General features: G+C 54.3%; 2 protein-coding genes across 4 annotated transcripts in view; both read right to left on the minus strand.

The window, feature by feature from the left end:
• The window catches only part of NECTIN2 (nectin cell adhesion molecule 2), a 34178-nt gene extending 27480 nt beyond the window's left edge, over positions 1 to 6698 (minus strand). Inside the window, exon 1 of one of the 2 annotated variants that reach the window (XR_005009578.1) lies at positions 6330 to 6698. Coding sequence is in view for 1 of the 2 variants with exons in the window: in XM_036744844.1 (XP_036600739.1) it covers positions 6330 to 6381 (52 nt within the window). In the remaining variant the exon portion in view is untranslated. The remainder of the gene's footprint in view (positions 1 to 6329) is intronic. The other variant, XM_036744844.1, reaches the window with a different exon arrangement.
• Positions 6699 to 12150: 5452 nt separating this feature from the next.
• Positions 12151 to 21604, minus strand: BCAM (basal cell adhesion molecule (Lutheran blood group)). Of its 2 annotated transcripts, none has more exons than XM_036746668.1 (15): positions 21404 to 21604; positions 18866 to 18993; positions 18351 to 18576; positions 17965 to 18035; positions 17754 to 17850; positions 17272 to 17454; positions 16803 to 16939; positions 16296 to 16455; positions 14971 to 15086; positions 14702 to 14852; positions 14219 to 14355; positions 13742 to 13877; positions 13522 to 13660; positions 12718 to 12794; positions 12151 to 12579 (listed from the first exon to the last, which is right to left on the minus strand). In XM_036746668.1, the coding sequence occupies exons 1-15, from the start codon at positions 21507 to 21509 to the stop codon at positions 12251 to 12253; spliced, it is 2193 nt and encodes a 730-aa protein (XP_036602563.1). In that variant the 5' UTR covers positions 21510 to 21604; the 3' UTR covers positions 12151 to 12250. The 2 variants fall into 2 exon arrangements, with proteins under 2 accessions (XP_036602563.1, XP_036602564.1); XM_036746669.1 differs by having other exon boundaries at positions 12671 to 12794.
• Between the last annotated feature and the right edge of the window lie 1058 nt (positions 21605 to 22662).

Genomic DNA, 22662 nt, shown 5'->3' on the forward strand with positions numbered 1-22662 from the left:
GAACTGGCAACCAGCCCAGGGAGAGAACGCCCTTGTGCAGGTGTGGGGGTGGAGGCTGGAGGCCTGGGGTATAGGAATGTCTGGGCCCCAAAGGAGTGAGAGTGGGGTCCCAAACCTCTTTGTTCTTTGATAAAAGAGTTGGGGGATCTAGGTCTGGATATCTGGGTGACTCATTAAGAAGAAAGGCCACACACGGAGGCCTAGACCTCTGGGTCCTTAGGGAGGTGGGGTCTTCAGCTCAGAATTCTGGGCCCAGGAAGGAGCTTGAAGGCAAGACGCTTGGGTTCCCGCCAGACTGGCTCCAGGGCCCCAGGTGCCCAGACTCTCCCTCCCAGCCTCCTAGTAAAATGGGGTCCTCCTCAGGGGTGGGGCAGGATGTAGGCTGAACTCATTTAGCAAAAGTGCTTTGAGATCCCTTAGCTGATGCTGGCTTAGCCACCTCGTTAATTAATTAATTGCCAATAATAAGCATACTCCTGCCCCCGCAGCGGAAATCCAGGATGGAGGTGGGGTGGGAGCTCAGTGTGGGTCCTCATCTGTCTGAATCATGTGTCTCTGTGCTTCTGCATGGCCCCCATGGACGCCAGGCCATAATAATAATAATAATAATAATAATAATAATAATAATAATAATAATAATAATAACGGCAGCTAGCATTTATATTATACTTGAAGGCTTACTAAGAATTCGACACAGATTATCTCATCTGATTGTCACAGCAACCCTATTAGGTAGATATTCTTATCCCCACTTTAAAGACGGGGAAATTGAGGCTGTGAGAGGTTGAGTGGACTTCCCCAGGGTCACACCGCTAGTAGGTAGGCATCGGAGGCCAGATTCCGACTCAGGTCTCCCTGACTCCAGGTCCAGTGCTCTCCCAACTCACTCACCCCCCTCCCACAGCCGCCTCAGGCCCAAGTCTTCTGTCACCATCGCTCAGGGGCTGAGCTCCCTTTCTTCCTTTTTTCATTTCTGCCTGCCACTCCAAGGATTTTGTTCTCTGTTTCCATCCATCAAAATTTCTGCCTCTCTCAGAGAATTGTAGATTTAGAGATGGGAGGGGCCATCTATTCCAACAGCCATCTTTTTCCAGATGAAACTGACGCCCAGGGATAAAAATCACATTGGCCAATATGATCATGGAGGTAGCAAGGAGCAGAGCTGGGGTTTGACACCAGGGCCTGGGAGTCTGGGGCCACCTCTCCTTCCACTACCTCACCCTGCCTCTCCCTCCCCTCTGGCTTAGGGAACCTCAGGGATTCACTGTCTATTTCCCTTGGCCTCGATTTCAGGGGCCTGGGCATGGGCTGTGTGGTTTCCTCCCCCACAGCTCTTCCTCGGCCCATTTCCTAGAGGCTGGGACAGCAAGAGCATTAAAAATGTAACAACAGCCCAGGCTCAAGCCCGTGTCCCTGAGTCTCTTGCTGGCTTGCTGAATCTCTCTTCTCTATGACAGACTTGCCATAGCATGCCAAGAAGCTAACCCAGCTTCCCCTGGCCTCTGGTCGTGAGGTTGTTGTCCAGTGGCCCCACTTTGGGTTTTCTTGGCCAAGATACTGGAGTGGTTTGCCATTTCCTTCTCCAGCTCATTTTACAGATGGGGAAGCTGAGGCAAATGAGATTAAATGACTTGCCCAGGGTCATTTGGCTATTAAGGTCTGAGGCTGGATTGGAACTCAGCTCTTCCTAACTCCAGGCCTGGAGTCCTATCCACTGCCTCACCTAGCAGTCCTTGCCTCTCTTCTAATCTCATTTAAGGGGGAAAATAAGCCCCTCACCCTTTTGTCTATCAATCAACCAGATAGATAAAGAGGCCATTCTCTGCCTCATGTCTTACCTAGCCTTAATCATTGAATGATTAGTCAAACTGAGACCTATTAAAGACCTTAGCTTGAAAAGGCCCAGGTCCCCCACTGCATCCTGGGCCATCTCGGGTCATCCTGATCCATACCTGGCCACTGGACCCAGATGGCTCCAGAGGAAAAAGTGAGGCTGGTTACTTTGCACAGCCCATCTTCACTTAAATCCAGTTCACTTGCATGTCATGGTATCACCTCCCTGATGTCATGGTCCTCTTCCAGAACCAGGGACAAACAACAACAACCATGTGGGGGGAGAAGGGGGCAGTCAGCCAGTCGGTAAACATTTAATGAGTGCCTACACAGCCAGTCACTGTGCTAAGCTCCGGGGATACCGAAAAAGGCAAAAGATTGTGCCCCTGGCCTCAAGGAGCTTGCAGTCTAAAGGGGGAGCCAAAAAATATGTACAAACAAGCTATAAGCAGGAAATAGTTAAGAGGGAAGGCATTAGAATTAAGAGGGCTTGGGAAAGGTTTCCTGCAGAAGGTGAGATTTTTACTTGTGACTTAAAGAAAGCAAGAGGAAAATGGAGCAGAGATGAAGAGCATTCCAGGCACTGGAGAACAGCCAGAGAATGCCTGAAGCCAAGAGAAAGAGGAACAGCCAGAAGGCCAGGAACACTGGATAGAAGAATTAGATAGAAGTGTTAGGAAATAAGGTGTAAGACTGGAAAGTATGTGTGTGGATACAGATGTGGAAGGTGGGGTTTGGAAAGGCTTTGAATGACAGATCCTACATGATCCACTAGCTTATTGAGGAAGGGATAACAAGGTTGGACTTGCTTAGGGGAGTGAGGATGAGAAACTTTGAGAGAGAGAAGGGATCTTCAGAGACCATTACATTTTACAGATAAAGAAACCAAGGCCCCATAGGTGATAAATGACAATGGCTGGGTTTTGAATCCAGGGCCTTAAACACTCTTCCCCCAGTAGTGTGCTGAGCCCATTCTCCTGACTCATGGGACTGTGTCTGGCCTAGTGTCTGTGGACAGTGGCCACACCATAAGGACATTGCTCATGCTAGAGTCTCTGTCAAGGGCTACCCAGAGTGGGTGCCATGTAAGTGTGCTGTGGAAGAGGAAGGCCATGAGGGAGGGATGGAGAAAAGGAGGAGAAGAGCTAAGGGGGAAGAAGCAGAAAAAAGAGAGAGACAGAAGATGATCAGGCTAGAGAATACCAGAAGCAGGAGGGACTGGAGAAGAATCAGGAGGAAACTGAAGAATGGGCATCAAAGCCAGGAAGGAACCTTAGAACATGAGAACACTTGTACCCCGGAGCTCAGCAAAGTGTTTGGCACAGAGGAAGGTCTGTCCATAGGTCTGCCTCAGAACAGAGAATGCCAGGTCCAAGGGGGACAGCTCAGGGCAGGCACTGGCCAGGGAATCAGGACAACACATCCAAATCCCTCCTCAGACTAGCTGTGTGACCCCAGGGGCAGGGGACTTCATTGGCGTGCCTCACTTTGCCCTTCTATAAAATGGTGTCTTGACTGGATCTAAGATCCCTTCTATCTCCAAATGTATCTTTGTAACTCACCTCACCCACACATGCCTCATTTTCTCCACTCACTGAGGGAGAAAAGCCAAGGTGAAGCCCTTATTTTCTTGACTGAATGAAGACGTGAGGGAATGGAGGCTGGGGAGAACCTGGGGTTGCTTCCTGACCTACCTAAGAGGAAGAGAAATAGAAAGAACTCCAAGCTGGCAGTGGAGATCAAAGAGATGATAGAAAAATATGCTGAGACAGGTAAGTTACTTTCTGACTCTAAAATCTTTGATTCTATGATATTTAGAATAGAGAAGTTCAGGGTTAGGAGGGCCCTTAGAACAGGGAAAGTCAGGGCTGGGAGGGCCCTTAGAACATAGAATGTCACATCTGGGAAGGCTCTTAAACAAAGAATGTCAGAGCTGGGAGAGCCCTTAGAAAACAGAATGTCTGATTTTGGAGGGCCCTTAGAACAGGGACGGTCAAGGCTGGGAGGGCCCTTAGAACACAGAATGTCAGGGCTGGGAAGGGCCTCAGAACATAAAATGTCAGAGCTGGAAGAGCCCTTAGAACAGAAAATGTCAGATCTGGGAAGGCTTTTAAACACAGAATGTCAGATCTGGGAGGAGTCTTAGAACATAGAATATCAGAGCTGGGAGGATTCTCAGAACAGGGAATGTCAGTTCTGGGAGGGCTCTTAGAACACAGAATGTCAGAGCTGGGAGAGCCCTTAGAATAGAAAATGTCAGGGCTGGGCCTTCTCAACATGGAAGGCACAATGTAATTGCAGAGACAGAAGCTTAGTTGAGCCTGGAGGTAAGAATGAGAGACCTTGCTAAATAAGATCTCTCCTATATACCCACCAGCCTTATGCTGGCCCTCATCAGCTCACTCCTGGACTGTTGCAATAGTCAGCTTGGGGATTGGGATGGTGGTAGTGTCTGCTCAAGTCTCTCCCCACTCCAGTCATTTTCTATCAGCTATCGAAGTAATCTTTCTAGAATGCAGATCTGACCACAGCATGCCCCTCTTCAAGAAACTCCAGGGACTCCCTATTACCTCCAATCAAAAACAAAACCAGCTTTTGGCATTCCAAGCCCTTTGTGAGCTGGCTCCTTCCTAGCTTTCTAGTTGTTTGGGGATCTTACTCACCACTTCTCCCACCCCTACTCCACCCCCCCCAATCCAGGGATACTGGCTTCCTTTGCTCTTCTCTAAAGCTACATTTCCCTAGATTCAGTGCATTTTCACTGGCCATCTACCATTCCTGGATCTCTCTCTGCCTCCTGGCTTCCTTCAAATATCAGCCCAAATCCCACCTTCTGCAAGAAGCCTTTCCTGTTCCCCTTAAGGGTCCCCCCTCCCCAATTTATCCTGTCTATAGCATGTTTGCACATAGTGGTTTGCATGGTGTCTCTCCTTAGACTGATCTCCTGGAAAACAGAGACTGTCTTTTGCCTTTTTTTTTTTTTTTGTATCCCTAGCACTTATCACAGTCTGGCACATAGTAGGCCCGGAATAAATGACTTGAGAGGTAGCCGAGTTGGGTAGAACTTTCCTTCCATTCAGGGTACCAGGGGCCCAGCCTTCTTCCACCCAGGCTGAAGATAAATAGCTGGGTCGGTCACCTGAGGAGGGACCGGAGCAGGCCAGCACTACCTGCATGGCCACACCAGCCCCTCCCCCCCCCCCCCCCCGCCCAGCCCGGGTCTCCAGAGCTAGGAGGGGGGAGGGGCAGAGGATAAAGCCCGCCCCAGACTCTTCTCCCCCAGGCTGCCTAGGACAAAGACGGCCTAGAAGAGGTGGAGGGGAGGTGGGGGGGGGGGCGCGGATAGGAGATAATGCTCGAGCCCAGGAAATCGGAACAGCCCAGGGGGGCAGAGCCAAAAGGGAGGGGATGGGGCGGGGGAGGGGGGCAAGGTCTGGACTACTCTCGATGAAAGTGAAACCCAGGAAAGTTGCGGTGGGAATGAATGGCCCAGTGCCCGGCCTTTCCGCGGCTCAGCCAAGGAGTCCTCGATTTTCCCCTGCGGTTCCCAGACAGTCTCCAAACCTCAGGAATTCAGGCATCAATCACATCCCCCCCTCGACTGAAGCCAGGTGTATCCCCCTTTATGAGGCCCAGCCCTCTCGGTCCGGTACTTAAGGAATCTGCTCCAACCTCCAACCCAGCCTTCTAGGAACTCGGGAGTCTAGCCGGCGCTGGCGGAGGGGGTGGGGGTTGGGGAAGGGGCGCCCGGCCGGGGTCTCCGTTTCTCCCCTCCCCCCAGGAGCACATTCCCTACATTCCAGGGGAACGCGCGGGGGGCGGGGGCGCGGCTGAAGCAGACCCCGCTCTAGTTAACCCCCTCTTTGCCAGGACAGGGAGTGGGGTGGGGAGGGGGGTTTAACTGGGGGCTCAGGTGGGGATGGGGAGACCAGACGGAGGAGTACCGGATGGACAAGGGAGGGATCAACCCTCGGACATAGCTCGGGGACAGGGCAGCCCGAGTTCAGGCAAAAAGGATGGAGAAACGCGAAGGCAGGAGGGGTCAGATGCTCGCGAAGGGGAGGGAGGAGAAAATAGCGGAGGGGGAAGCCGGTGTGAGGAGTAGGGGTCCTCCAAGGCTTAAGATGCTGCGTGGGTTGGGGGTGGAGGGGTTGGGTCGTGGGAGAAGGACCCAAAGGGCCTGGGTAAACCGATGCCTGGATCCCCCTAAGGCGAGTGAACTAGGGTCATGGGAGCCGAGAACAGAGTGACGGGGAAGAACACGAAAAGTGTAGGGAGGAGGGACGCCAGGGTTCTCCTTGGATCAGGGGCTGGGGGGATAGCTTGGTCTACCAGAGAGGCCAGGAGAGAAGGAGAGGCGAAAGCAGACAGGCGGGGCGAGGGGGAGGGGAGAAGAGGGGCTCGCCCGGGGCCCCAAGGCTCCGGAGGGTGGGGGGAGGATGGCACGTAGCGAGGGGCCAGGGTCTTAGAAGGGATCGCGGCCCTCGGGTCCTTACCGGTCCCCAGGAACAACAGCAGTAGCAGCGGGAGGGCGGTGGGCCGGGCCATGGGCGGCCCGGGGCGCTGGGCCCGGGCCAGGGAAGGTTGCGTGTCCGTGTCCGCGAGTCCGTGGGTCCGGTTTCCCCGGCTCCTCCCTTCCAGGTCCGGGGCCCGATCTCACTCCGCTCCGGAGCCTAGGCTACCGCAGGGGCAGCTCCGGCCGCGGACACCTAGCCGCCTCTCTGACGTCACTGGAGGAGGGGACCCTTCCTCTCCCCTTCCCTCCGTCCCCTCCCCGCGTTCTGTCCTTTCCCCACCCCTAGCGGAGCCAGGCGCTCGGAGCTGCTCATCCCTGCTGCTCCCTGGACTCTGGCCACGCCCCCTTCAGGGCCTTTCCCTACTGGACCACACCCCTCGGTGGCCCCGCCCACGTGCCCAGGTTTCCCCACTCGGCCGCTCACGTCGCTGCCCTTCCAGGCATCAGCTCCTCCCCTCCCCCCGGGTCTCCCTTCTGCGCCCTATCCCATGGGTTTGGGCCTCCTTCTCCCAGCACCCTCGAAGGAAGCGACGCCTTCTTCAGGCCAGAGTCTTTCTCAGCCTTAGCCTCCTTCCTCGCTTCTCGATCTAGGTCTCTTAGTTTCAGCATCTCTCTTTATTTATTTGCGTCTCCAATCTCTGTGTCTCTTGTCTCAGTCTGTGCAACTCTGTCTCTTTCTTTGTCTCTATGTATCTTTCTGGGCTGGTCTCAGTCTCTCTCTCTGTGGAATGGGTGTCTCAATGTACATTCCTCCGCTTGTGTGCTTTAGTACTTCAATGGATGCGGGATCTCAAATGCTGCTTTTGTTTCCTCCATCCCTGCAGAGACATCCCATGTTTACCTCTTCCTCTTTGCAGGCCTGAACCCTACAGACACCTGACAAATATTTCAGTCCCCCAGGGTGTAGCTCATTCGGACCAGTGACTGTCACTCCTTAAAGGCGTCTCGACAGCGGCTCCCTGCCCTTGGCTTTCAAATCTCAGCGAAGCATTTTGTTTTCTCCTTAATCCAAAAATGGTTCTTCTTGTCAGAGAAAGCAGGAACAAAAGATGCATTGAATTAGCCCTGCCCACTCTATGTTGACCAACACTAGTATCTCAGCTTTCCTTTTATCTTCCTGGTTTCCAACATAGCTTTAAAAAAAAAAAGGCCTTCCTTTTGGTCCAGAAAATTTCCCAAGGTCCTTAGCTTAGTCCAAGCCAGGGGTGTGGAACCTGCCCACCCCTGGTCTAAGTTTTGTTACTCCTGACCAGATTCTTCCAGAGCCATGGTCCTCTGGTCTTTGCTCCCAACTTGTCAGTGCCATAGGATTTTGATCTGGAAAGGTCCTTATGATCCATTGGGTTGACTTCCTTATTTTATGTTGAGGAAACTGAACCCCGGAGAAACTTACCCAAAGTCCCAAAGGTAGAAAACAGCAGTGTGATTTGAACCCAGGTCTTCTGAAGTATATAAAATAAATTTGTCAGTGAGTTCACTATCTCTCTGAGTATGTCTCTTCTATCTTTGTGACTGTTTTGTCTGTGTTGAGATTCCTTGCTCCTTCCTTCCTTCTGAGCTCAGGATGGGTGCCAGCCACATCCTCTATGCAGCCTGACTTGACCTGACTCCCACTTCCTCAGCTGGGAGTCTGCTCTCACTTCCTAACTATCCCTAGAGTCCTGGACCCGCCCCTCCCTTTGTCCCCTCCCCCCCTTTTTGTATTTCACTAGAAAGCTGTCAGAGTCCGAAGGCCAGCCTTCAGATCTGGCCTCTCATAAATACTTGTTTACTCAATGTGTAACCCTAGCTAAGTAATTTGACCTTCCTAAGCCTCCGTGATTTCCACACCCATAAAATGGGGGTGATAATAATAGCACGCATCTCCCTGGGTTGTAGTGAGCTTCAGATTTCAGATAATTTATGTAAAGGCTTTAAAAAGCTTAGAGCTCAAAGTTAAAACCCTCCCCACCCCACAGACAACTGGTTAGTTCAGGGACTGTTCCCCCCTTTCTGGCTCCGTGCTTGGAACGCCTCCTGGATGTTTGTTGAACTGAATTATCAGCCTGCTTGTTTCCATCTTTTCTTCTCTGTGTGTCTAGGTCTTCCCTCTTGCCTCTAGGTTTTCCTGGGGATTCTCAAGGCATCGTTCAGAGCCTGCAGTTGCTCCCATCCCCACAAGGGGGCAGCACAGTCCTACCCCCAAGCTGGTCTTGGTTCTGCCATCAGCCTATGGAGAAAGCCAGGGGGTTGTGGGAAAGGCTTGTGCTGTGTATGTGTGTGTTGGAGGTTTGAGGGGAATGGTCTTTTCCCATGGCGCCCCTTGCATTCTGAATCACTCCAAGCCATTGTCTCTGTGTCTCCCTGTTTCTCTCAGGGTTCATCTCTCTGATACTGCCTCCACACCTCTATGTATCTCTGTTTCTCTCTGATCTTATGTCTCTCCTTCAGTCTCCATCACCCACTATCTCTGTTACTTATTCTTTGTCTCTGACTCATCAGGCTTTGTGCTGCAACAGAAAGCATGCTGAATGCTGGGTCAAAGGACCTGGGTTCAAATACTGGCTTTGCCAATATAAACCCTCTCTATCTACCACCCCCATTTTCTCCCTCCAGTCTCAAATCCCCGAAATGGGATTTCTCTTTGTCAAGGACACAGAACAGGGCTGCCACAGACCACTGAAATCCAACCTCCCTCATCTTGTGTGTGTGCATGTGTTGGGGGAGGGGAGGGGAGAGTCGAGGCCCAGAGAGGGGAAGGAGCTTGCTCTGAGTCACACAGCTAACAAGGGAGAACCCAGACCCAGGTCAGCACACTCTCAAGCCTAAGGCTCTTTATTTCAGGAATAATTGTTTGTTTTTTTAATCAAAACCACTTAATATATCCTTCAACTGGGGCTTTCTTATCAACAGGCTCAGATAGATTTATTTTGAGAGCAAAGAGTGGGGTGGGAGGGTGGTTCAGAGAACCCAATGGGATTATCTGGATGTTCTTCTGACTCAGGGTCTCTGATTCTGTTAGTCTCAATCTCTCTACTTGCAGAACAGTGTGTCGGGGCTGGGAAGGTCCTTAGAACAGGGAATACCAGGGCTGGGAGGGGGCTTAGAACAGGGAATGTCAGAGCTGGGAAGGCCCTTAGAACAAGGAATGTCTGGGCTGGAAGGGGCCTTAGAACAGGGAATTTCAGGGTTGGGGAGTGCCTTAGAACAGGGAATGTCAGGGCTAGGAGGGCCTTAGAACAGGGAAGGTCAGAGCTGGGAGAAACCTTAATACAAAGAACCCAGAATGTTGGAAAAAGGGATCTTGGAGACCATCTCTTTTAATCTCCCCACTTTACAAACAGGCACCCTGAAGTCCAGAGAAGAAAAGGGATTTGAAGATTACACATTATAGTAAGGGCTCCCTGCCCTGGCCTCTCTCTCTTGCATGGAGAAGCTCTGCCCCTCTCCCCCACACTCCTCTTAACATTCCTGTGGTCACTGAGCAGAGAAAGAGCTGGCTGCCCAGTGTGCCATCCATGCAGTATGAGGTGGTGTTGGCCACACCCGAAGACCTCCATCCCTTGCCTCAAGTTTTTGGCCATTTTGAAGTCCAAGACATCTGCCTCACAACAACCTTGGGAAGTTAGCCTCACAAGTAGTCTTCCTCTTTGTACAGATGAGAAAACTGAGGCCAGGAATGTCTGTGGGAGGTGAGGAGCCATAAAACATCATCTTCCCCCTTCAGCCAAACAGCGTAACCTTCACTGAGGCCTGAGAATTTCTCCAGAGAATGGCCCTGGAAGGGAGGCAGTGAGGGAGAGTGGGAAGAGCCCTAGGCTGGCATTTAGGACAGTTCGATCTGAGCTCAGACCTGGGACAAACCCCTACCCTTCTTGGGACCTTAGCTTCCCATTATATATAAAACAGGCCCTTTTGGTTCCCAGAATCTAGGATTTCTTTTTTGGAATGGCATGCAGGGGAAGGGAATTCTGTGTCTGAATAAAAACTGTGTTGGACATTATGCAAATGAGGCAGGCCATATGCAAATATATGCCATTCCCCTGCTGGGAATGGGGCCTGCGGCTTTCCTTATTAGCTGGGAGCAGGTGCTGGGCGGGATACCCTCTGACTGTCCATTGGGGTGTGTGTGATGTATGTGGGGGGCTCATGTGACTCTCCTCCACCCCCTGCCATCTGTCTTCCCTCAGATCCCAGTCTGCCCATCTGCCCCCAGACTGGCTCCACTGTCCAGCTGAGTTTCTGGCTCTCTCCCCTTGGGGGGGTCTTTCCATCTTCCCATCACCCTCTCTCCTTTGGCCTGAGATTTCCCATCTCTGTCTCCCAGCAAAGAGCCTTAAAGACCATCTACTCAAAATTCCAGAATCCAGGAGCTGGTAGGCACCTTGATGGTCATCAAGGCTGTCTAGAATGGAAGAAGAATCTTGGATCCACCCCACCGGGAGGAGGAGCCTCTCACCTCCCAGAGCTGGGACAGCTCTCAATGTTCAGAAGCTTTTCCCCAATCGGCCTCATGGTAATTTCCTCCCATTGTTCCTGGCTCTGCTCTCTGGAGCCAAACGGAGCAAAGCTGAGCTCTTTTCCATGGGACAGGCTTTCAAATCCTTGAAGACAGTGCTAATATTCCCCGATCCTTCTCTTCCCCAGGCTAAACAGCCCTGATTCTTTCAATCTGGCCCAATAGGCCTTGTTGTGAAGCTGGCCAGCTTATGTGCTACCCAGATCTGAGCCCTATCCTCCTGAGGTGGCCTGATCCTCTTATTTTAGAAGGGAAGCTGAGACTCCTGAATGGGAAAAGCAAGAAAGTAGCAGAGTAAGGGAACGGGAGTCTCAATTTACCTTTGTCTCTTAATGTTTCTGTGTTTCTTTCTCATATACTTTTTCTCAGTATCTAATTGTTTTGGTTTGTTTATCTGGTAAAACCAGTCTCAGAGTCGGAAAGTCCCTCAAAAGAAACACAGGATATTAGAGCTGGGAGGAATCTTAGAACAGAGAATGTTAGAGCTGGTAAGGCCCTTAGAGCCGAGAATGTCAGAGCTGGGGGGGGGCGGGGCGGGAAACACACCTTAGAACAGAGAATATCAGAGAGCTGGATGAGAGCTTAGCACCTAGAATGTCAGAGATGGGAAGGAACCTTAGAATGGAGAATATCAGAGAGCTGGGAGGGCCCTTAGAGCAGAGAGTATCAGAGCTTGGAGGGCTTTAGAGCAGAGAACATCAGAGCTGGGAGGGAGCTTAGAACCTAGAATGTAAGCTGGGAGGCTCGGACATTTAACAGATGGGGGAATGGAGACCTAGAGAGTAGATGGGGTTTGATCGAGGACATCCACAGTGGGACAGAGGAGGCACTCGAAGCCCGCCAGCAGTCCTGTCCCATGCCCTTAATTTTCCCATGGCGCTGGGCTACCCCACCCCTCTCACTGTTTGCTTGCCCCTTCTCCTTCCACTCTTAGCTTGGTCTCCTGCTTCCTCCCCAGGACCCTCTAACCAGCAGCTGTGGAACGATTCACTCCATCAGTTTTCTGGCCTCTCCAGCTCAGCCCTGTAAACCTCCTTAAAGAGGGGCAGCAGCCTTTACAAGGACACACCTCCTCTGCCTCAGGCGGCTGCCTAGGTGCCCAGTCCATCCTCTCCACCTCCCCTCTTCCCAACTGGACCTCATTAACTTTCCCCATTTCATTTCCTCCCAAATGCTGCTCAGCTGTTTCCGGGGATTGGGGATTGAGGTGGGGTAGTGGGGTCCGGAATAGGCGGGGCAGGCTGTGACTCCCACTCTTTCCCAAGGGCCCCCAGGCAGTGAGTGCAGAAACTAGGCTGGGGGGTGGGTGGGCTGTTGGACGGCCTTTATTTAGTCTCCAGTGTTTTTGACCAAGGTGGAGGAAGGGTGAAGTTGGAGGGGGGGGGCAGGGATCCAGTGTCAGACTATACAGTAGAAAGGAGAACAGACCTCAGAGGCTGGTAAAAATAGCTCCCTCCACTGACCCCCTCCTCCCAGGGCCAGGCCCTAGGCCAGAAGCCAAGGGATATTTCAGGGGCTGGGGGAAGGAGATTCTCATCTCTGTAGGGCGGGCCAGCCCAGGCCCTATCCCATATCCCAAGTCTCAGGCAGGGGAAGGAAGTGGTGGGGGAAGGGGAGGCTGGGACCAGATTAGGGTACTCCCCTGCTCCTACCACCTGCAAACAGCTCTCTCTGAGTCTGGTGAAAGACTGAAGGTGGGGCTGAAGGCATGCCAGAGTCCTGCGGCTCAGCACTGCGGAAGGGCAAACAGAAGGACTGGGATTAGGAGATTGTGTCCCTCTCTCCCCTATCCCCCTCCCCGAGGCAGGACCCTGGCAGCTAACCTCATCCCCAAAGCTATGGCCCCCTCGGCTGCTGCCCCCTCCTCCACCTCCGCCTCCTGACAGTAGGCCTGTCTGTTCTGGGCGATCCATGCCGGGACGACTCGGCTCCGGCTCAGGGGGCAACCTGGGAGATGAGGAAGAAATAGGATAATGGTCAAGGAGAGACATCAAGAAAGGTCCAGTGACTAGATATGTGTCTGGGAGCCCTCAGTAGGTGGGGATCAATCACAGAGGCAGGGTCAAGGTCCAAGTCATACAAAAGTGAGGTGAAGGTCAGGAATGAAGCAGGTGCCAAGAGCCCCAGATCCCAAAGCAGATCCCAAAGTCTCCAGACTCTACCTGTGCCAGGGCTGTCCCCCCCCACCTGGGATGCCCTTGATCTCCACCTGGGATGTCCTCTCCATCTCTGGCTCTTGGCACCCCTAGTTCCCTCCTAAGTTCAGCCCAAGTACAACCTTCTCTTTATTTTGTTATGGAGTTTATATTTATTTATGTGTGTTCATGTGGTCCCTCCCACAAAGCAGATCCCAAAGTCTCCAGACTCTACCTGTGCCAGGGCTGTCCCCCCCCCACCTGGGATGCCCTTGATCTCCACCTGGGATGTCCTCTCCATCTCTGGCTCTTGGCACCCCTAGTTCCCTCCTAAGTTCAGCCCAAGTACAACCTTCTCTTTATTTTGTTATGGAGTTTATATTTATTTATGTGTGTTCGTGTGGTCCCTCCCACTCCCAGCCTAGGGTCCTCCTCCCCCACCTCCCAGCCCTGGCCTGGTCTGGCCTATGAGGGGTGCTTACTGAATGGATGACGAGGGTCAGGGTCAGAAGGGACAGAAGTCAGGGGGGCACACTCACGGGGGCACCTTTTCCCGGCTACGACAGCACCGGCCTTTCCGACGCATGCAGTAGAAGACAGCTACAACCAGGAGTAGCAGCCCCACACTGATGGCAGCTGCCATCACAGCCACGCCTGCCTGGGGGGCCTGTGAGGCCACTGCGGGAGAGGGCGAGGGGTCAGCATGAAGTCTCTCCTCAAGGGAGGCTCTGTCCCCTGCCCTCAGGGAGGTGGACTCACCCGACTCAAAGTAGAAGGTGTGCTGGTTATCACCCAGGTGGTTGGAGGCCTTGCAGGAGACCCCCTCCCTAGCCACAGTCCCTGTCACTTTCAGTTTCAGTGAGCTCTGGACCCAGCCACTGACAATTCTGTTTACCTGTGAAGGGCAGAGGTCAGGAGGCTGGGGGCACCTGTGCTTATGTCCTGTGTGGGGGGCAGAGGTCAGGAGGCTGGAGGCTCCCTTGCCTATGTCCCGTGAGGAGCAGAGGTCGAGAGGCTGGGGGCACCCGTGACTACATCCCCAATAGGGTGGAGGATAGTAAGGACACTTGGGCTCCCAAGATGTCAGGGGACCAAATATAGGGCATCTCTGTTGGTGGGAGGGAGGAGACCCAGATGTCTGGGATCCTGAGGATTTAGTCTCCTCAGGGGTAGCCCCCAGATAGTGGAATCCCTAGGCAGGAGATTCAGGGGACAGTGTGGCAGAGGTTCTCTTACTGGTTCCCCTTCGTGATTCCAGCTCAGCTCTGGTGTTGGGTGTCCCCGGGCAGAGCAGGTTAGGGTCACATCATCCCCTTCAGTCCAGGCACTGATGCCCTGAAGCGGCATCTCCTCTGGCTTCAACTCTGGTTTACCTGGGTAGATGTGGAAAGACAGAAAAAAAGGCACAGAGAAGAGAGACAGAGAAAGGGGAATAAAGACAGAGCCAGAAGAGAATAGAGAAAATCATAGAAAGGGACAGATAGAGAAGGAAAGAGACACCCAGAGAGATACACAGAGAAAAGGAGACAGATGAGGAGAGAATCAAGGAAGAGAGACATGGCCGGGGGAGGGAGGGAGTCACAAAATAAAGAAATAGAGAAAAAGGAAGAGAGAGGTAGCAGTGAGCGCAGGGCCCTGCGGCCCTCAGTGCTCCTTTCATCAGGCTCCAGGATCCCCTTCCTGCCCACTCCCCACCCCCTCTCCAGGCCCTGGGCTTACCCCGCACAAGCAGCTGCAGGTTCCGGGTCCTGGTGAGCCCAGGAACCTCGGGCACTGAGGCCTCACAGCTATAGGTACCAGCCGAGGTGAAGGAGACATTGCTGAGAGTGAGGTGGGGGCCCTGGTCCGGGGGGCCCAGGGGGATGGAATCCTGGGGTACAGAGAGATGAAGGACTGAGGAGAGTGTGTGAGGTGGGAGTGGGGAGCATTCATAGGGCATAGACTCACGGCTGAGAAGCCAATGGAGAGGATGGGGCCTCCTGCCTCACCTTAGTCCAGCGGACTTTGGGGGTTGGATCCCCAGAAGCCAAGCAGCCCAGCTCCATGGTGTCCCCAAAGGACACTGTTACATTCTCTCCAGGGCTCAGCTCCAGGGGGTCCAGGTCTGGAAGGCGAGACAAAAGTGGGAGGAGAAAGGTAAGGGGAGAAATCAGTGGGGAGAGAGAGAGACAGAGAGAGAGAGGAGACAGAGAGGAGAGACAGAGAAGAGAGAGGGAAAGAGAAGAGAGAGAGGGAAAGAGGAGAAAGAGGAGAGGAGAGAGAAGAGGAGAAAGAGAGAAGAGTAGAGGAGAGAGACAGAGAAGAGAGGGAAAGAGAAGAGAGAGGGAGAAGAGGAGAAGAGAGAGACAGAGAAGAGAGAGAGACAGAGAGAAGAGAAAGAAGGATAGAGAGGAAGAGAGGAGACAGGCAGAGGGAGAAGTGGACAGGTGTGTCCAAGCCATTGTCCTTCCCTCCCCTCCCTCTCCTCTTCGCTTCTTCACCATCAGTGCCTTCATTAGTTCTTCCTCTATGTGCTGGACTTTTGGGGCAGAGGGGGTGGGATGGACAGGGTGCCCTTGTTCTTGGGGGCTATGGATGGAAAGACAACTAACAGGATACCAAACACATCCAATGAATAAAACCCTCAGATCCTCTAAAACCAGCCTAAAAGAGATGGGCAGTGTGGTCTAATAGAGAGAGCACAGACCTGGGCGTCATTAAGACCCAAGTTTGAATCCTGCCTAGGATACTTACTAGCTGTACAACCCTCCCTAGGCAAATCATTAAAGCTCTCTGCCTCAGTTTCCTCATCTGTAAAATGGAGATAGTGTTAGCTCCAATAATAACATTAATCCCTGAGTTGTTGCGAGGACCAAATGTGTGTGCAAAAAGCTTTTCAAATGGTGCTCTACCAACACAAGCTACTGCATTATTACCCAGAGTTGATAAGGTTCTTAAGATCACTGAATCTCAGAGGGAGAAGGGCTTTGTCAATGATCAGATTTGACCATTTTTATATAGGTGGCACAGAACATAGAGCGCCAGGCCTGGAGTTCAAATCTGAATTCAAATCTGGTCTCAGACACTTTCTAGCTGTGTGACCCTGGGCAAGTCACTTAACCCTGTTTGCCTCACTTTCCTCATCTGCAAAATGAGCTGGAGAAAGAAATGGCAAAACCCCTCCAGTATCTCTGCCAAGAAAACCTTAAATGGGGTCATGAGGAGTCAGATAGAACTGAAACATTTGATAAGGGGGAAGAGGATAAGCCACAAAGAGACCCTGTCTTCTGGGCCTCCAGCCACTCCTGGACCCCCCTTTTTTGCTTCTGCTCACATCCCACATGGATCTCCAACTTTTGGGTCAACTCCACCTCTGGATCTGCATCGAAATCGGCCACCTCACACTGGTAGAGGCCACTTTGGTTCCGGGAGATTCTGCTGAGGGTCAGGTTGCCATTTGTGTTGGTCTGTAGCGACTTTTCTTCCTTCTTTCCCTGGTAAAGACAAGGAAAAGAAATGTATCCCCACACCCTTTGCTTCCTCAGTGGGCGAGAGATTTGGTGGGAAGTTGGCCTGGCTCTTGATATCAGGAGCTATCCCAGGGCCCCAGGGCTCACTCTAGGACAGAGGGTCAAGGGTTTTCCCAGTGCAAGAGAAAAAGAAGGCTGAAGGCTGGAGAAATGGCATGTCACCAGGGCAGGGAATCAGGGGGGATCCCAGGAAAGGGCATCAAGATTACTCTGAGAGAGAGAATTGAGGGTTGTTTTAGGGCAGGAGATCTGGGTTGGGGTCTAGGGTCATTTATTCTCCCAAAGAGGTGGCGGGGGTACGGAGGGGGTACCTGCTTCAGGGTGAAGATGTACTCAGGGGTTGGGTTGCCATCTCCCCGACAAAGCAGGTTGACCGTGTCCCCCTCGCGTACCCAGCCTCCAGGGGCTGCTGGGCTAGCCACCCAGAACTGTACATTCTCTGTAGGGTCTGTGGGGGTGCAGAAGTACGGTAAGGACTCATTAGGGGTCAGAAAGTAGGCTCGGGGTTGTGAGGTCAAGGACTGGGCTAGGGATCCAAAGAGGGTCCAGAGGTCAGGATTAGGTCAGTGGTTGAGGCCACTCCCCAGTGTCAGGGGACTGAGTCCTACTTGGTTATGGTCAGCGGTCATAGAATAGGGCTTAGTAGGTGGATCAGAGGTCAGGGATCAAGCTTGTGGCAAGGGGGTCAGAGGTTGACATACTATGAGATGCACTGTCAGGTCAGGGGTCAGAAGCTGGCCACTGTCCTGGGGGGCAGAGGTCAGGGGTCAAAGTGCTCACAGTGCAGAGTGAGATGGAAGGGTGCGGCATCTTGCTGGCCCTGCTGGCCATTGGGCATTTGGTAGGTGGCCCTGCAGTGGAAGGCAACAAGTCGATCAGCCTTCTTGGGCCGAAGGTAGAGGATGCTGGTGAGGGAGTGGAGCCCTGAGGCCTCTCGGACAGTTCGGCTCACAGTGTATAGCTCTGGTGGGGGAGAAACAAGAGAATGGTGGGGGTTCTGTCAGACCCCCGCCTGGCCTTCCCCCGGCATCTCTGTGACTGGCAGAGTGAGTGGGGAGTGGGGGCGTCAGGCTTGCATGCTGCCTCTGATCCCTTCCCAAGCTCCGGCCTGTGGAAAATCTCTGAACCTGTTTCCTGGCTTGTCAGATGACTGATGGGCTCTCAGTTCTAGCTCTAAATTCTATTAGGATAGGAATCCCATATGCTGGACCCTCTGCCTCATTCTGTTTACCTCCCACCCAGCCAGGGTCTCTGAAGCTCACCCCCGTTCAGCTCCGTGGGAATCTCCAGGGCCTCCCCGTCCCGGTACCAAGTGATGTTGGGGGCAGGGTTGGCATTTCGGCTGGTACAGGTGGCTATCTGGGGGAAGAGGCTGGCTATCAGATTTGTAGCACATGGGTATCTGGACCCACCAGAGCCCCTGTGCCCCTCCCCCTCAAGCAAGGTCTGTCTCTTCTTGCTGGGCCCTCCTACCTCATGAGCTTTGTCGTCAACCACTGAAATTGTTCCCCTGTTGGGTGTGACCTCGGGGGGCTCAGGAGTCACTGCAATGGATGGGGAAGAGGGGGTCTCATCAGCGGGAAGTGCCCCGTTCCTCTACCCCACCCCCATCCTTAGCAGTATTCCTCCCTCATCCACACTAGAAGGTACCCTCTCTTTCCCCATCAGCCTTTGTCTCTCCCTTTCTCCCTGCCCCCTCTCCCCATTTTTTCTCTCAGCTGCCTCTTCTTTTCTTTGGTTTCTCTCCCTCTCTGGCTGTCTCTCTTTCCCTCTCTCTCCTTCTCTGCCCATCTCTCCTGGCATTTTGCTCTGATCCCTGCTTGGCTGCTCTCTCTTCCAGGAAGACCTCGGGGACTCACCTAAGACTCGGAGGTGGCTGGTGGCCTGGGCCTTCTCTGCTGTCCCGGTAACTTGGCACATGTAGTCCCGCTCATCCCCCATCTCAGCTGAGAGCAGCTGAAGGGACCCGTTGGGATGCAGTTGAAAAGGTGTGCTTGGCTTTAGATTGGAGTCCCCATCTTTCTTCAGTGCTCCCATTCTTCCCATGGCAGAGACCAAGAGAGAGGTGTTTCCTGAGCGGTCTGTCTGTGGGGAAACCATGAGGAGAGAAGGGCTCAGGGGAGCTACCGGTGAGCCCCCAAGCCTTTCCTTTCCTCTCTTCTCCTGGCCTTCCTCCATCTATTTTGTGCCTTTCTCTGCCCAGCCTTCATCCTTCTCCAACCTCTGGCTGTTTCCTCCCTCTTCCTCTATCTCATCTGTCTGATTCTCTCTCAGTCACTTCCCTTCCCCTACACTGCTTCTTCCTGGCTTCTCTGTCTCTGGCCTCCAATCATTTAGCTCTGTGGATCTCCTTCCCTCCACGCTGGTCACTTACAACAAACCACTCCAGCTTTAAGTGTTCTTTGCTTCCAGCCCCAGAGACAGAGCAGTTCAGGGTCACCGCCTCCCCTTTCATGACTTCCACCAAGGGGGGTGCTAATACTCGGATCTCAGTTTGGGCACCTGGGGGGGAGGGAGGAAGACACGGAGTGATTTGCTAATCCCATTTCTGGCTTCTCACCATCGGTCAGGGTCCCAAGTCACCTGAGCCCTCAGTTCCTGCCCTCTGAGGAACCCAGGTATCCTGATCCACCCCCCCCCCCCCAGCCTGCTCAAGGATCCTGGCCCCCAGCCCTGACCCTGGTGGTTAAGGAGAATGAGGTATCCATCAGGCATCCACCTCACCGAAGCTAAAGGGAGGAGAGAAGTGACAAGGGGTAGAACTATGCTCTCCCATTTAGAGGTCTTTCTCTTTGGATCTCCTTTTGGGGTCTCTGTCTTTGTGTCTCTCAGTCTCTGGGTGTGTCTCAGACTAGGGTTCTTAGTCTCTTGGTCTTTGCCTGGGCCTCTTCAGATTTGATGGACCTCAGACTGCTATCTCTGTGCCTCTTGGATCTCTTTAGTTTTGAAGTCTCTGTGGGGTCTCTAGGTGCCTAGAGAGATTGGAGGCAGCCCCCTATTTGTGGCCTCCTGGGAGCAGGGGGGAGTTGGAGAAGGGAGGAGGAGGTAGATGAGGGGGGGACAGGGCTGGGCAGGTTTCAGGAATGTAGGAGGGGTGGGGCCAGCCCAGACCTGCCTCAGCGAGGCACAGCCCCTTCCTCTGCACACCCCCTCCCATCAAGTCCTCTACTTTCACTCCTCTGGGAGGGGAGGAGTGGGGAGAGATGAGTCATAAGAAGAGGAAAGGAGGTCCTGAGAAGGGTGGGGGGATGCTGAGGGGAACAGGGTCTGGGGGCCCAGATGCCTGGGTCCATGAAGAGATGAGGGAACTGTGGGACTCAGGTGCTCAGACCTACAGGGGCTGAGAATTCCTGGGTCCTTGCCCTAAGGGAGATGGCTGAGGAGCCAGTAGCTTGGGTCTTTGAGGGGATGGAGGCTGAGCTAAGGGTCCCTGAGAACACTGTTCTGGAGGAGGGGATAGGGCCAGGTACAAGGAGAGAAATATGGGCCCTCAGGGAGGGCATCCCACACAGTCCTGCTCTTCTAGCTCCTTGCCAGGCCCCACCCAGCCCCAGGGGCTTAGGTTCTGCTGAGTGATGACTGGCAGGGGAAGGAGCAGAGGGCCTGTGCCCTCCAGTGAGGCTGGGCACTGGGCACACAGGACTCTGGGGCCAGGGTCCCAGCAACACAGCTTTGGGACTGGAGGGAAGGACCCGGGGGGTTTTCTGGAGTTGTCTCCATCTCAGGGTTTTACTGTGTCCCTCTATCTCCCTCTCTGTCTCTGGGTCCCTCATGTCTGTGTATGCCCCCCCCCCCCCATGGCTCTCTCTTGTCTCCCTCTGCCTCCCCTGCCTTGTATCTCTCTGCCCCTCCCACGGCTCTCTTTCTGACCCCTCCCATGGCTCTGTCTCTGCCCCCCTCCCCATGGCTCTGTCTCTACCCCCCATGATTTTCTCTCTGCCCCCCCATGGCTCTCTCTCTGACCCCTCCCGTGGATCTGTCTCTGCCCCCCATAGCTCTCTCTCGTCTCTCTCTGCCCCCCCCCCAAGACTCTGTCTCTGCCCTGCCCCTCCTCCCCGCCATGGCTCGCTCTCTCTTGTATCTCTCTGCTTCCCCCCACCCCATACCTCTGTTTCTACCCCCTCCCAAGTGGTGCTCTTTCTGTCTCACCACGCCTCTCTCTTCTGTTTCCTCTCTGCAATGTCTCTCTATCTCTGTCTCTCTCTCGGATTTCCCTTCCGCTGTATCCATCTTACCATCTTCCTCTAGTCCCAGGGTCTCTGGGTCTCTCCCCCTTCCTCCTTCCAGGTGTGTATGTGTGGGGGTGGGGTGGGACCAGGAAGTAGGGAGAGGAGGGGAAGGGGATAAGACTGAGGTGGAGAGAGCTCCAACTTTTCCCGGTCCCTCTCCAGGTCGCAGAGAATCGCTCTCTCCTCCCCAGACAATCTCAGAACCTGCCCAGTATCCACCAGGCTGGGCTGCCTAGTGTCCGGAGGCACCTGCCAGAGGGTCTCCTTGGCCGCTTCCCAGCCCCACTACCTCGCCTCCGATCCCTCTCGGGGCTCGCCCCCCACCCCCAGCCCGCCCCCTTGATCGCCCCCAGGGCTGAGTTAGGGGGGGCTAGCCCACGAGTTCTCTCCAGTCAGCCTCGGCGCTACCCCCACCAGCTCCGCTCAGTCCCCACCCCGAGATCTCCGTCGCTTGTCCCACGAGATCCTTCTCCTGGCTCACCCCAGCTCCGTACTGGGGAGTGGACACCCTTACGTCCTGCAGATGCCCCCCTCTCTTGGGGCCCCCGGAGTTCTCCCTAAGCCCTCTTAAAGCGCTCCCCAAGGGACCCTCTCCTCCGATCGCGCTCCACGCAAGCCCCACGCCCCCCTCCAACACATCCTCCCAGTTGCCGCTCGGCGCCTAGGGTTGCCTGGTCCCCTACCTGGGGCTCCCCCGAACAGCAGCGCCAGGAACAGAAGTCGCGGGGCCTGGCCAGGGCCGAGGAGGGTAAGGGGACAGGAGGCCCGGTCCGGGCCCGGGGGCTCCATGATGCCGCGGGCTGCAGGGGAGGCGGTGTCTGGGCCAAAGGCACCGCAGGCTCCTCGGAGTCTCTCTCGCTGGGAACGTAGCTTCGAGAGCCGGAGAGGGAGGCTCCGCCCCCAGGCCCCGCCCCTAGCCTCCCCCCGCTTTCCTCCCGGGCCCCCAAAGTAACCCCCCCCACCAGCCCGGGCTCCTAGCCAGGACCTCCCACTGCCGCCCGCTCTCAGGCAGCCTCGACCTCCTCCTGGCCAGCCACTGTCCAATCCCGTCCCTGCTCCCACCGTGGCCTGGGGAGACCTTCTCCCTGGCGGATCAGGAGCACCTAGATCGACTGATCATTTTCAGCCTGGCCAGTGACTTGGCCAGGGCTGGGCTCTGCTCTCCTAATTTGACCAATGTCCTCAGCTGGGCTCTCCCAGTCTAACTAATGACCTGAGCTGGGTTCTCCCAGTCTGACCAGTGACCTGAGCTGGGTTCTCCCAGTCTGACCTGTGACCTAGGCTGGGCTCTCCCAGTCTGACCAGTGACCTAGGCTGGGCTCTCCCAGTCTGACCAGTGACCTAGGCTGGGCTCTCCCAGTCTGACCAGTGACCTAGGCTGGGCTCTCCCAGTCTGACCAGTGACCTAGGCTGGGTTCTCCCAGTCTGATCAGTGACCTAGGCTGGGTTCTCTCAGTGTAACCAGTGACCTAGGTTGACTTCTCCCACTCTGACCAGTGACTTGGGCTGAGCTCTCCCAGTCTAACCAGTAGCTCCCTTTAGGCTAGGCTGCATGAAGGGGGTAGCTCCAGATTGCCTCCCTCCCCCTTTCTAGGAATCTGAGGAATTTACCCCTCCCCCTCATTCCTCCTGGTGGCCCAGCCCTCCCCAGGGGGAGGGAAAGCTAAGAAAGGGGAAGGCCGGGGTGCAAAATCAGGTAGGAGGGAGAACTGAGGGGCTGGCTGGCTGGCCCTTCCTAGCCTGAATGACCTGACCTGGGTCTGGGGCAGGTGGGAGAACTGAGGGGTTGGCCCGCCCTGCCTACCCTGGATGACTGGATCTCTGATGGGCTGAGAGAAGTGTGCTAATTCTTGTGGTCTCACAAAGAAAGAATTGGTTTGGGTTCAGGTCCTGCCTGTCATCAGCTCTGTGACCTTTGAGGGTAAGTCCACTCGTCCAACCT

The sequence above is a fragment of the Trichosurus vulpecula genome, chromosome 2 (genome assembly GCF_011100635.1).
Source record: "Trichosurus vulpecula isolate mTriVul1 chromosome 2, mTriVul1.pri, whole genome shotgun sequence".
NCBI lineage: Eukaryota > Metazoa > Chordata > Mammalia > Diprotodontia > Phalangeridae > Trichosurus > Trichosurus vulpecula.

Coding starts and splice junctions, on each gene's coding strand:
- BCAM (XM_036746668.1), bottom strand. CDS start 21,509: ATGGAGCCCCCGGGCCCGGACCGGGCCTCCTGTCCCCTTACCCTCCTC. Junction 16,940..17,271: donor CTTCCATCTCACTCTGCACT/GTGAGCACTTTG, acceptor GCACCCCCACAG/ACCCTACAGAGAATGTACAG. Junction 14,853..14,970: donor CCAAAGTCCGCTGGACTAAG/GTGAGGCAGGAG, acceptor TCTGTACCCCAG/GATTCCATCCCCCTGGGCCC.